The 13072-nt window shown below is 42.7% G+C and overlaps 1 protein-coding gene across 6 annotated transcripts in view; it reads right to left on the minus strand.

Annotated features, from left to right (window-relative positions):
• Window positions 1-1367: 1367 nt before the first annotated feature.
• GPR107 (G protein-coupled receptor 107) overlaps window positions 1368-13072 on the minus strand; it is a 33785-nt gene continuing 22080 nt past the window's right edge. For 4 of the 6 annotated variants that reach the window (XM_085521341.1, XM_015879221.3, XM_085521342.1 and 1 more), the window contains 2 exons: window positions 12664-12788; window positions 1368-6968 (listed from right to left, as the gene is read on the minus strand). In XM_085521341.1, coding sequence (XP_085377467.1) covers window positions 6872-6968; window positions 12664-12788 — 222 coding nt within the window. In that variant the 3' untranslated portion in view covers window positions 1368-6871. The remainder of the gene's footprint in view (window positions 6969-12663; window positions 12789-13072) is intronic. The other 2 variants (XM_085521343.1, XM_085521344.1) reach the window with 1 other exon arrangement.

Genomic DNA, 13072 nt, shown 5'->3' on the forward strand with positions numbered 1-13072 from the left:
TGTGCCACCCTACAACAGCGGCTCAAAACCACAGATGGTAAAAGCAGCTCAGTCTCCTGAGACAGAAACCTTATGTTTAAAACCTTATGTTTAAAACCTTCTGTCTACCTTTTGTGCAGGAGAGCCCCATTGCAAACAATTCCTACCACTAAGGATGCTGGAAGTCTCTGGCCAAGCTCAGTGCAACCATCCCAAGAGGGAGCAGTAATGATTCCTAAGCCACCCACTCCATTCCGATCCTGACCTACACCATTTAGCCCCACTGCAGCAGTCCCACCCTGCAAACCTGTTTAGCTCTTCCTGATAAGATGATAACAGTGATTTTGTGCACTGTGTTTCGACCACCCCAGCAGAAATATCCCATAGAGGAGAACAGCCACAAGAAAGCAGCATCACCCATAGTGCATTTAGTTTCTATGGGCGGGAATGGAGAGGAGGAATGGATGACATGCATTTATTATGACGTGTTGAAGCCTTTGGCTCCTAACTGGGGACCCCAGTACGAGGATCAGCTGTGCCAAACACAAGCTGCTTTATTACCTCTCTGTTCAAAGCAATTTGTTCTTATTGACCATTCACCATACAAGGCACTACAGCACAGTCCTGCTTATTAGAGTCTGTCAGTCAGAAGGCAAAAGTGGGATTTAAAGAGAAGGCAGATCTTTGCAGGCATGAAGATAACCTTGCTAGTGCTTGAGCACTGACAGCAGGCATCCTGGATTGCAGCAAGGAGCAGCAGATGATCAAGGCAGCTCCAAATTTCAGATGCTAACAGGAAATCCTTAAAGCAGGTGGAACCATTTACCTCCTCTGGCCAGAGGAATACCTAGAAACCTGGGTATAAACACAACATATCCAGGAAAGCTTCATTAGGTTATTGGTTATTTTTGCTCCTTTACAAATCAAGCAGATGGGCTTTGCTTGCAATAGACCATAACTATTAGGAGCCATTACAATTAGAGGCTCCTCCTCTCACTCTGAGAGCAGCCAAATCAGGATTCTTCCTGTATATACTACACTTAGTTTCAAGCTCAAGTGAACCTTTCCACCATGCAGCCCTACACTACATACCCCTTTGCCAGCAATTTGCTTGTCATTACAGCTGAGCTATTTCAGGTCCAGTACAACATGAGGGTAAAGGAGATCCTCCTGCTTGAAGACAAGGCAGCTCAGGGAACACCTGCAGCAGCCCAGGAACAAAAAGCTTCTCCCATCCATTACATGCATATAGCTGCTCTGTGATTTGGCCCTGTACCCATGGAAAGTTAACAGTTGCAACTGGAGGTCAGGCATGGAGGGGAAAAAAGGCTCTGAAATCAAAAGGTCATCTTGGTTACCAGCAATTCAGAAGCAGAAAACAAAATGCATTAAACTTTCTAGTCATTCAGTCTTTATTTTATACATTTGATCACAGCAGGGAAGCCAAGTTGCACAGACCATCCTGATTTATACCTACTTTGCTTCGCTCCAAATACTGCTCGCTGTTCTTTTAATAAAGCTTAAAAAAATACTGAAAAAAAAAAACCAAAGTTATTTGTGCATCTTAAGAAGAACAGAAGAAAAGGCTATTGATAGGTCACCAAAAACCAAAAGGAAGAGGACCTTACTGTACAGGGAAGTCTCTGAGAGCTCTTTTTGGAGATCACTTACTAAATGAATTCAGAGCTACATTGTACAAGGTGCCCTAAAGCTGCTTAATGACACAAGAGGATCTAGAATTAATTATTCATAGGTACTGAAGGGAAAGGAAAACCATTTAGACCCATCCTCTGTTTTGACGGAACAGGTCCCAGCCCCACGCTTGGTTATCAGAGCTACAGGAGGAAGCACTGCTGATAAGGTGGAGGTCAGGCTCTACTTCATTACACAGAGAGCACAACACCAGGTGAAATCCCACAGGGAGATATTTATTTAGAACAGTCCTTTCTACAGGGTTGCAGCAGTCAGAACGTAAGTGGGTTCTTAAGCCAGTCAACCTACATGGAGCGCCCCTTCTTCCTCAGCCATTTTCTTCTGGTTCCATCAATTTACACAAGTGTAACATCTCAGTATTTTTCTTACCCTGTTCCACCCACTCGCAAGTACACATCACGTGGAGTTCTTACAGGATCATTGCTATTTCCAAGCATAAAACTACACAGGGGGAGGGGAAAAGGGGGGGAGTGCACAGCTTTCTATATATCTCTAAGTAAAAGTGATTAATAAGCCAAAACTGCATCATACCAAGTGGCTACAAGAAAAGCCAGATTAAACCAACTGAGCAATCAGCCCCAGACACAGACAGTGGTCAAGTACCCCTAGGGAGCAGCACCTCAGCTCTCATGAAGCATTCAGGTTAATGAAGTTACACACCAGGCTGCGGGTCTTGGATAGTTTAAGCCCAGTTGTGTTTCACACATCACTGTTACCTGCCACCCACATCTCCATGCCGAAAAACAGGGAAGTGTTTTATGATTGAAATGGAGGTCAGAAGGTAGAATCAATAAAACACGTTGGCTTTAAAGTAACAGTAGTCTGTTAGCTATTGTTACAGGTCAAACTGAAGGTGACAAAGCAGGCAGACTGAAGGAGCAAGCGCTTCCTTCAATACCTGCACATCTACCTGGTTTTGTAAGAGCTATGCAACCTCAGTTCTCATAGAGCTCAACAGAACCTACAAATACCCAGTATTTGCTTCTAATGCAGCTGGGCAATTTCCAAACAGACACGCACCTTGTCTATTTGTTTGCCACAGTTCAGCCTGCATTGCTCCTCTTTAAGAGAAGTGTACCATAAGGAAAAAGGAGTGTTAACACATTAAGAGTCTTCCATTGGACTCTAGTGCGTGCTGGAGTGATTAGGACATGTCCCCTTTATGTCCAGAAGGAATGTTACAGTACTTTGCAACACAAGGTGGATACACACTCAGGCTACAGAGAGTCCACCACCTAGCTTAGAAAAATACATCTTCCACATTACAAGCTCCAAGACAAAATACTGCAATGCAGCAAATTTTTACAACATGCTCCCAGGGTATGGCAGCGTGGAAATCCAGGAACAGGGCACTCAGCTGGAGAGAAACACTGAACAATGTGCTGCACAGATCGTGACATGCTGAGTTAGATGACAACATTAAAGAGCAGCTTAATAGGACAGCATGTGGCTTCTTCAACCAGAACTGCTACATTCTGAGGAAGCAGTAGCGACATTCCAGATGACCCCATTATGTCTTCCTTTCTTTTAATACTTCTCTTGATGAACATCAAGGAAAATGTTTTCAAGTCTGAAGAATGCAAGAGGCTGGCAGCTGCGCTGCAAGGAGGTTTCCTATGGAAGACAGCTTGCTTAACAGTCAGAGCGGGAAGGAGGAATGCATAGAGGCATCTGCATGTCACCATCAATAGGGATTTACTGGGGCATAAGCTGCATTACAACTCAAGAGTGAAGCAGTCTTGTTCCTCTCTGCGGAGGATGCACAGCAGCAGCAATGTGTGTGAATGCATTCACAACCATTTAGCCAGAATTAAAGCAGGGGTCCCTTCCCAGGACCCCTGTCAGCTACACTGCTGTGGACTCAGTGACTGCTTCAGCTGTTCACTTCAATAAGAGGCAGGCAGTAAGGCTCTATCCCAGGATGATTTGTACAGCCACGAGCAGCTCTTCTACTTCCCCTGCATGTGAAGGGCAGAGCTTCCTACCAGACAAGCACACTCAGTATCTGAGAGGTGAGCACTGTGATTATGCTGCCTGGTGAGCCCCTAAGCTGCTGCTTTTCACCAGCGATAGGAAGTCATGCAGATGTGGGCTTGCTCTGGGAGGAAGGGGGAGGGAGCAGCCCTCGCTCTGATGCTCTATGGCACAGCACACTCCATGCTGTGCACAAAGCACAACTGCAGGCGCTCTCTCCATCCTCCAACATCCCAGCAGCTGCTGTCTAATCATGCAACACTACAGGGACATCTTTCAACCTGCTTTGTGGACTCCTACACTGAAAAGTGCAAATTCACTTTGGAAATGGCTGCACTAAGAAAACTTGTCGCTGTTTTTTGACTTGCTCACCCACGTTTTGTTTCCTTATTAATGAATAGGACTGACTAGTCCCTGCTGTAGTGCTAGCCAGTGTCCTGCACTAAGTGCCAGCTGTAGCTGACTGCTAAGGCTCAGGTCTGAACTCAGAACCAGCTCTTCTAAGAACACTTTCAGAGCGCTACCACCAGGATTTTGTGCCAAGACAAAGAAATCACTGATCTTTTGGCCTCTGACTATGAAGGCAGGGTGCTGGTGGACATAGCTACACTTGATGCAACTTCAGCAACAAGAAACCCGAGATGAAGGTAAAAGCATTTCTTCTATCAGCGATTCACTGATGCTAAGGTATGAAAAGCCAGCTGTCAAACCAGCTCAGTGCACACCACGACCCAGCACAGCCACCAACGTTTTGGGAGTGAATGCTGCGCCCATTAGAACTTCCAATTTCATTCAGAAATGACATTAACAGGTTCTAAGACATCATCACGTTCACACTAACAGCGCATTATTGCAGTTTTGCTCCTGATAGTAAACGCTCATCTCTTACATCCCTCCATGCCAACTGACTCTGTGTCTCCAGAAGACAACTCTGAACAAGGCTCACAGTCTGTCTCAGCAGCCCTTTGGATACAGAGATACTTCCCCAGGGACAGAGCATCTGTGCGAAGAATGAGAGGCCCCAGTTTTCAGGTATTTAACCACACAATGTGCTAGGGCTGCCTATGCTTGTTTCTAGTTCAATTGCTCAAGTCCCAGCTATGAAATATGGAAAAGAACTTTCCATACAGGAATCTAGAAGGCTCATTGATCATGTAACAGCCTTTTCTGTGGTGTAGGCTCTCTTTTCACTTGAACTGTATCTCTGCAAAACAGTGACAGCAAACGCCAAAGCATCACTGCTGCAATTATAGTCTAGTTACAAGCCAAGGAGGAAAATAGAGAAGAGGACTCTGCACCAAGATAAGAGGGTTATTCTCATGCTTTATCTGAAGAGAAGACAGTTCCAGGTATCAAAGCAGGTAGATTAATTTCTACTACTTCCACGATGAATAAAATCAACACCAGGAAAAAAGAACTTGCTGTCAAAGAAAACAGTGCTGCTCTTCAAACAGCAAGTCTTGGTACAGGCTTCTGGCTAAGAGCTCTACTACCCACACTGAATACTAAGAAAGAAGTGGTTCAGCATTTCAACAAACAAAAAAGCAACTCCACAAAATAAAAATCCCACCCTCTTCTTAAGTTAAAGAAAGAGACAAAGCAGTCATAGTCATGGCAGCCCTTCCATCAGTTGTGCCCTGGAGATGCAGTCAAATAAGAAAAAGAAAAGCTAATTCCCAAATGAGCTTAAGAGATGTTGGCACATCTGAAGCTCTGTGAAGATGCCCATCCCTGTTACCAACAGGAGCACTTTACTCAACAGGTACCTCTTCACAGCTCTACATAAAGATTAAGGCTTCATTCGGTCAATGAGTTACACTTTTATTTTTCCTTAGAACTCATCCTTGTTACATCAGCGAACCACTTCTACCCTCCTACAAACTAACAACCAATTGCTATGCCTCACTACTACAGCTACCAGTGTGCCCTTCTAGCAGTACCAGAATGCTGGAGATGAAATGCATTTGTAACATGACTCTAAAGATCACACTGCAGATCTGCAGATGATAGTTAAGACTTGTGTATTCCAGCCATAATTCACTCCTTTTCTGAAAACAAAAATAAAAACCACTTAGACTGGGAGTCACAGTTGCCTGAATTTGACAGCAATACCATTCCAACCAGTTCAGCTCATCTCATACATCAACGCCATGTTCTACACAGCCAGGGAGGTGTGTGTAGCCACCCAGAGAGGCAAAGCAACTGAGGATAATGGAGAACCAGAGATTTATGCTGCAGTACATTTGCTGGTTTGATTTCCATTGGAGATTCTGGTACTATTCCACTGTACCAGGGAGTATCTTCTGAAAAATCTTTAAAGTATTTCAGAATGTAAAACAAAGTACTCTGGGTCATGGCTTAGAATTCCATGTTTTAGATAGCACGGCAGACCCCTAAATATAGGCAACAGTCCTTTACTTCGTGTATTTCCCATCAGGTGGGTGCGAATCAAGAGCAATCCTATTAGCAGTGGAGAATCCACATTAACACTTGTTGTGCTACAAGTTAGTGCTTTTAATGGAAAACAGTCGCTTGCTTCCTACGTAGCAATACATTTGAAAACCTGACATATTCAAGTAAAAGCCTGCACAAATTAGACAAGACACTTATCAATGTTCCAACTGATGTGAGGACTGGAGGAAGTCACCTGATCCAATAGCCCACTTAGTCTTAACTGCAGTTGTTTCAACTCATTTGCTTTGCAATATTTTCTCAAAGCCAAAAGGAGAGTTTATATATATATAAAAAAAAATACTTACATCTCATCTTCTTTTCCCCACCTTCTGTGACACTTTGCATTTCCCAGCATAAGTGTTACTTAGCATGTGTGTGTATATATATATTTATGCACATTATATAAAATATATATCTTACATACACACTAAAGGTCTCTCTTCACATTAGACTTGAACATTCTGAAGAACGCAGCTGCAAAGAATACCAAACTGATCCAGAAAGGGGAAAAAAAGAATAAGCTGCCCAAAAGCCCTAGGAAAGCTTCACACTCCTTGCAGGTACCAAGAGATGCCTTTTTTTTTTTAATAATCAGAGGAATAGTTAAGATTTCTGCACTGCTTTGCTCCCCCTTGACACACCCCACTCTGCAGTTTCAGTGTTGGGAAGTGCTAAACGCTCCCTTTCCACTGAAAGTAATATTAATAAATTAAAAAAAGTTTCTGAGAAAGTGCTGCCTTAGTCCAGTCCATCATGCTGTGCTTTCCCACTCGCCCCGTGGCTCTGCTGAACCATTCACCACTTTCTTGACCTTCTTCATGCCCTCCATTACTCCAGAAGTTGTCACCCTGGAAGAAAAAGAAGAAACATCAGAAGAGAACTTGAGCTGCAGCATCAGTTTCACCAATAGCCCATGCTTTTCCTGTACTGATCAAATAACACTTCTCCTAAATGTCTCTTAACCCAGATCTACCAGTTTGGATGTTCTCTATTCCCTACCACTACCATTTTGCAGACCAGATACTGTTCTGGACACATCACTGATGGTGATGATTCTCATTACTCCTCATCTGCCATTAAAATAGAACAGACAAATGTAGACTGGCTCACAGCTTCCCATTCTAGGAGTCCAGATGTAGCATCAGAAACAAACATTTAACACACCTGTACCAGTAGAATGAGTGTAGCTCCATAGTTAAAATAGATGTGGAACAGATGAAATGATGGTAATAGACAAGATCTAAACAGCACTCAGCTTGGAAGCTTTATATGAACCCACAGCATCATTCAATTATTTCCCTTGTGCTAGAGAATATCCTATTGAAACAGTATTAGAGACACTGCAATGGAATAAGCATTACAATATTTGCTCGTATTTGAAGATGTATGGGGTTGTCACCTTGACACCAGCTGTTTATATGCTAAAGCTTGAGCAGCTTGCCTAGAAACTTTACAGCTGAACACCCTTAACTCTGCATTAGACTTAGTTGTGCATTTGACATGTATAATACATTGTTCCTGTTTAAAGAACAAGCATCACAGATGCTGCCCCAAGTGATCATTACTAGCCTAATGCACGCCAGCTCTGCTCATAGCAAAACCACTTAATGAACAGCAACGAAAACTGAGAGGCCATTCCAGTTATACCAATCCATGCGAAGGATATAGATAAGACAAGGGGAACGGTTTTAAACTACGATTGGGGAGGTTTAGGTTGGATCTTAGGAGGAAGTTTTTCACCCAGAAGGTGGTGACGCACTGGAACAGGTTGCCCAAGGAGGCTGTGGATGCCCCATCCCTGCAGGCATCCAAGGCCAGGCTGGATGTGGCTCTGGGCAGCCTGGGCTGCTGGTTGGCGACCCTGCACACAGCAGGGGGTTGGAACTGGATGTTCTTTGAGGTCCTTTTCAACCCAGGCTATTTTAAGTCTGTATTTTTCATGGCAATCTGACTAGTGAACTACAAAGCCATGTAATACTGTTCAAACACCATTCAAACTCATCTTTTTATCCGGCTAGAACAGCACCACTATTCTCAGAACTACCTTGGCTATCCAACAAGCTCTTCAACCCTGTATCTTCCTTCCTGAGCACACAAAACAGTCTATTCTCAGACACCAGACATTTGCTCCATTATTTTGCACAGTGTGATTCTCATTCTGCACGTATTTTTTCCTACAGATGTTCTGCAAAGGTTGTTGTGGATGCTGTAACTAACAGCGCCAACAGCACAGTGCATTCACAAGGGATGCCTGGAAGCATACATAAAACTACCCTGTTTGACGTTGTTGCTGTCAGTATTTACGTGCTTTCACCTGCTGTTCACCATGTAAGAATATCTGATCAAAATAGCTAACAGCATCTTCACAGCATTACCCTGGAGGAGAAGTAATCTTCACATTAGAGATCAGCTTTTATGACCTCTAAGAATAATTTACCCAAACAAAAACCAGTACATCCTATGACTCTTAATGGTGACACGACTGGGACCCACCAGACGTTAAGATACCTCAGAGTAGGCCTAGATGAGCTTGTATTTAATGGAATAAGAGGGGCCAGAAGAGCACAGACCTAATTCCATTTTTTAGTTTGGTAGGGAATAAAAAAGGGAGAAAACAAACAGGCTGCTTAAAGAAGATGGAATTAGCGAACATTTGCCTGGAGGAGATCACATCATGCTTTTCAGAACAGAGGACAGATAAGTCTCACAAGTTCTCCTCAATTACAATAGCTTTCCCACAGTCACATAGGAAAAATCTTGGGAAATATGAGCTAGACAAAACTATCATCACGGAGGCAGAACAAATTGGAAAAACATGCATTGAGATGTATTTAATGGTTTCCTGTCAAAAATGAAAGAACACTGAGTGTGGTTCCAGAGGTCTGTCCTGGGTTCACTTCTACTCAATATTTTCAGTAATTGCCTGGGTAATGGAATAGAGAACTTGCTTATTAAATCTGCAGAAGACACTAAGAGGCACATATTTGAGAACAGGACTAGAACACTGAAAGGTTCAGGCAAATTGAAGTAAGTAATGGCCTGAAAATTACAGGACAATGCAGAAAAACAACTATGAAGTTTACTCTTCAGGAATAATTGACTTCATAAACACAGAAGAAGGAACTAAATGTTGATTCTTCAGGGGCGAGCTTAAGATTACAATTACAAACCAAGAAATGAGCCACTGCCAAAACAATCCAACAGCAATCATACTGGGATCCATAAATAGATGTTTTGCCCATGCACGACACCAAAGCAGTGCTAACACTTGACTCACAAGTAGGATCCCACCAGGCACAGCCTAGATTTTAGCACTGAGCTTCAGCACAATTACAAAGTTATGTTTCAAGAAGACGACAAAACATCAGAGGTTACAGTCAAATGTGAATGACCCACTTCCCGTGTTCATGGAGGAATGAGACAAACAGATACATAATGAAAGTGAGATTTTGGGAGCTGGGTGGATCCCTCAGCTGTTAAAGGCTGCTCATCTGGTAGGTGCTGTTCTTGTCTAAGGACAAGTGAGCAGTGCAGAGATCTTAAGGCCTGATTTTGTCTTGCTGCTCATGTACAATGGGAAATTCTCTTCCCTCTCAAAATTAGTTCAGACAATGTGTTCTAAAGCCCATGAAATAAAGGTAACAGCGCTATGGTCAAGATCACTGCAACTCTCATTGTAATGCTCTGAGCAGTCTCAGAACTTCAGCTCTGACCTGCAATACTGCAAGGAAACATTTCCCAACTGAACACTTCACTGAATTGCACTTCTGCATTTCAGTCATTGCTAAAATACAAACCCTTCCCACTAAACCATTCCTCCAGAGAACTTTTGTGGCTGTCAGAGGGAAGGAAAATCACTTCCAACAAAGAACATCATGAATCAGTCTGCCACAAAGCACAAACAGAGAAGGCAGAGCAAAGCAACCCATCAGAACTTCAAGTCTCTGCACAGAACAGGCTGTCTCATGACACAGGGAGAAACTCCAGATCCCAGGGCATGAGCAAAGGTAGGTCAGCATTACCACAATAGTTCACTATGTTGAGGCTGTATGGGGGTGTTAAGAGAATACAGAATCAAGTCTCCATGCACTCAGCAAAATAGATATACTCAGTTAAGCATCAACAGTTATCGCTGCAATCCCTCCTTCAGTGGAAATATCCCAACCCCACATACACTTATGAATATGATCTCAACTCAGATTGCAGAAGAGCTCTTTGGTACCTAACATCTAAAGCAGTGATTATTAAGCTAACAAAATAGCTTACTGCAAGAGTAAAAAACAAACCCACAGAACTGCTTCCTCTCCCCTTCCTCACCCCACTTTATCGACTGTACAGTTAATTTTTTGTGTCCATGTCCCAGAAATGGCATTAGGACTGGAAGCCTGACAACTGTTCCTGCCAAGTGTGGCTGCACCTTTTCAGACAGAGTACTTTAGTCTAACAAACTGTCAGGAACAAGCCCACATAGTGACAGAACAGGCTCGAGAGGCTGCCCAACACAAAATACACAGAAAGGCACTTTGTTGATGATGAATGGCTATTGACCCTGCTTGAAAAAGAACAGACCCAGTCCTTAGTTCAGGTTTAGTCATCCTCTCTTCTTCACCAGGGCAGCTTCTATTGAGCCTGGTATAATTGGAAGGAAAGTCCTGTAACATTTGTGGATGTGTTCTCCCAAGTTAGAGCATGTTAATTGGAAGGGGAAAAAAAAACCAAACAAAAATCACCTTTGCAATCGTTTGCAAATCACCTTCACTGCTCTTTATCTATAAAATATTTTCAAATATTGCTACAGAGGGAAGATTTGTGCCCCACATTGCATCTGTCACAGGCACTTAGTCCTCAGATTCTATTTTTCTTTAAACCCTTCAGATTGCAACACTGTCCTTTGCAATATTTACATTGCCTGCCAAACAGAGCTTTGTATAGTTTGCGTTGCACGAAAACTGGCGTTCAGCTAAAGAGCTGCACTTAAAAGCATCTTCTTGCTGGAAGAAGAGCAAGGCTGGAAATCAGGCACGGTGACCTTTGAGCTCTGCTGACTATATTGAGTCTCAAGTAACTAAATGCTTCTGCAGCAAGTGTTTAAAAAAAGGAAAGATTAAAAAATTAAGTTAGAAAAAAACCCACCACCATAAAGCCTGTAAAGATGACATGGCAGAGCACCATGAAGACAAGTCAGTATTTATCACATGAAAGACAAAACACTCATACAGTGGTTACTCAGGATGCAGTCAGGCACTTAGTCACTAGCTCAAATAAAGCCTTGACGTTTTTTTCCCCATAGAAACAACATTTAATATTTATAAAAGCAAAAATAAGACCCAGCAAGATCAAAACAACAAGAAATTTAATACACTTGCATTGCAGCACTTCACCTATTACAGGAGGTGTGTGAACCATGCCTTTCAAACACGTGTAAACTTAACCTCCCTGATGCAGCCAAGGGAGACAGCACAAGACACTAAGAAATCATCCTCTGCCAAGTGCCCACGTGGAATAAAACTCGTGAATCAGATGAGAACAATTCCAGCAAGGCAAGGGGAGCAACCCACAAAGCACAACAGTGGAAACTCCAAACGTAAAAGCATAAAATGCCTTACTAGGAAGAGGCTCACAGAGAGTTCTATCCTCAAGTAACATCTGTACCCCCACTGCAAGCTATAAATCACTCCATTCGTTCACTCAACTTCTTTAGGCTTGTTTCTGACAGTCTCTCTGAAACTGGGCAACGTCTCCAGTCCAGTGAAACCACTGTATGGTGCAAGGTTGCTTCTTATTACAACTAAAAAAATACCTGATCAAGTAAAATAACAAAGGATTTGGCAATAAGATCTGTTACTAGAGACATTTCAGAGAATTAAGTCCCTGCATGACACTGCAAGCAGATCCCACCTTACAAACCTATCTTTGTAGCAATTCCCCAGTAAGCTCCACTTCTTGCTGACCTAACTACGAGGGCAGCAAACACATTCTGACTTTTTTGCCCCTGCAATAAAAATAAGAGGAGCGTTGAGATATTCTACCCAAAATCAGGTAAAGGACACTTGCAAAGCTGAAATGAAACTCTCAGGAACAGACTTCTGAGTCTGAACATGAACTGCAATTATGCACGAAATGCATAACTACTATGAGATCAGGCTGGTTCTGCTCCTACAGCGGCAATGGTATGGTAATTATAACTATACTCAACGCTTTCAGTATGCTGCATTTCTTAGGGCAGTTTTTATTATATAAAAAAAAGAAGTGTTTTTCAATAAGTCCTCAGAAAATCACTGCAATGGAAATGACAGGGATTATGTTGAGTCCCACTTCGTAGTTTATCCTCACTAATTCAGTCCTACTGCATTTGTGGTGCCTCATGGTCTGCTGCATGGAATGGAACACTGAAGAGCACTGCTAAAATCCCCATCTCAGTGCAGAGTTACTTAAAATAAGCTTTTGCAGATCTTTAGATTGAACTTCAAAGCCAAAGTGGCCTTACATCATCTCGTTTACATTCAGCAGTAAAAGGAAGAGGTAGTAAAAGGAGGTTCTTACACAGCTTCCATCTCCAAATCATCCTCATCATCTTGAGAAAGCTGCAGGTAAGGGTTATCTGATGCTGGACGGAACTTGTACCCAGTGAGGACAAAGAACACCAGCGTGGCCATTTCATTCAGCAGCTGCAAGTAAGACACAAGATTGAAACTCACTCCTGTAATTCTTCATGGTCATAAAACACTTCTCCTCATTCATAAGGTTCAAGATTGAATGGCCAAGAAGTCTGTGTCACAGCAGAAATAAAAAAGCAATTTCTATCCCGTTATCATTAATCCCAGGGTAAAGGCTGTCAAACACTTTGTTCTTTCAAATTTCCCCATCACTTTATATTCAGTTACAACTCTAGACATCACTCCAGTGATGTTCAGCAAGACTTAAAAGCCAAGGAAAAAAAAAGAACACCATA

The sequence above is a fragment of the Coturnix japonica genome, chromosome 21 (genome assembly GCF_054131305.1).
Source record: "Coturnix japonica strain WE chromosome 21, WE-NBRP24, whole genome shotgun sequence".
Taxonomy (NCBI): Eukaryota; Metazoa; Chordata; class Aves; order Galliformes; family Phasianidae; genus Coturnix; species Coturnix japonica.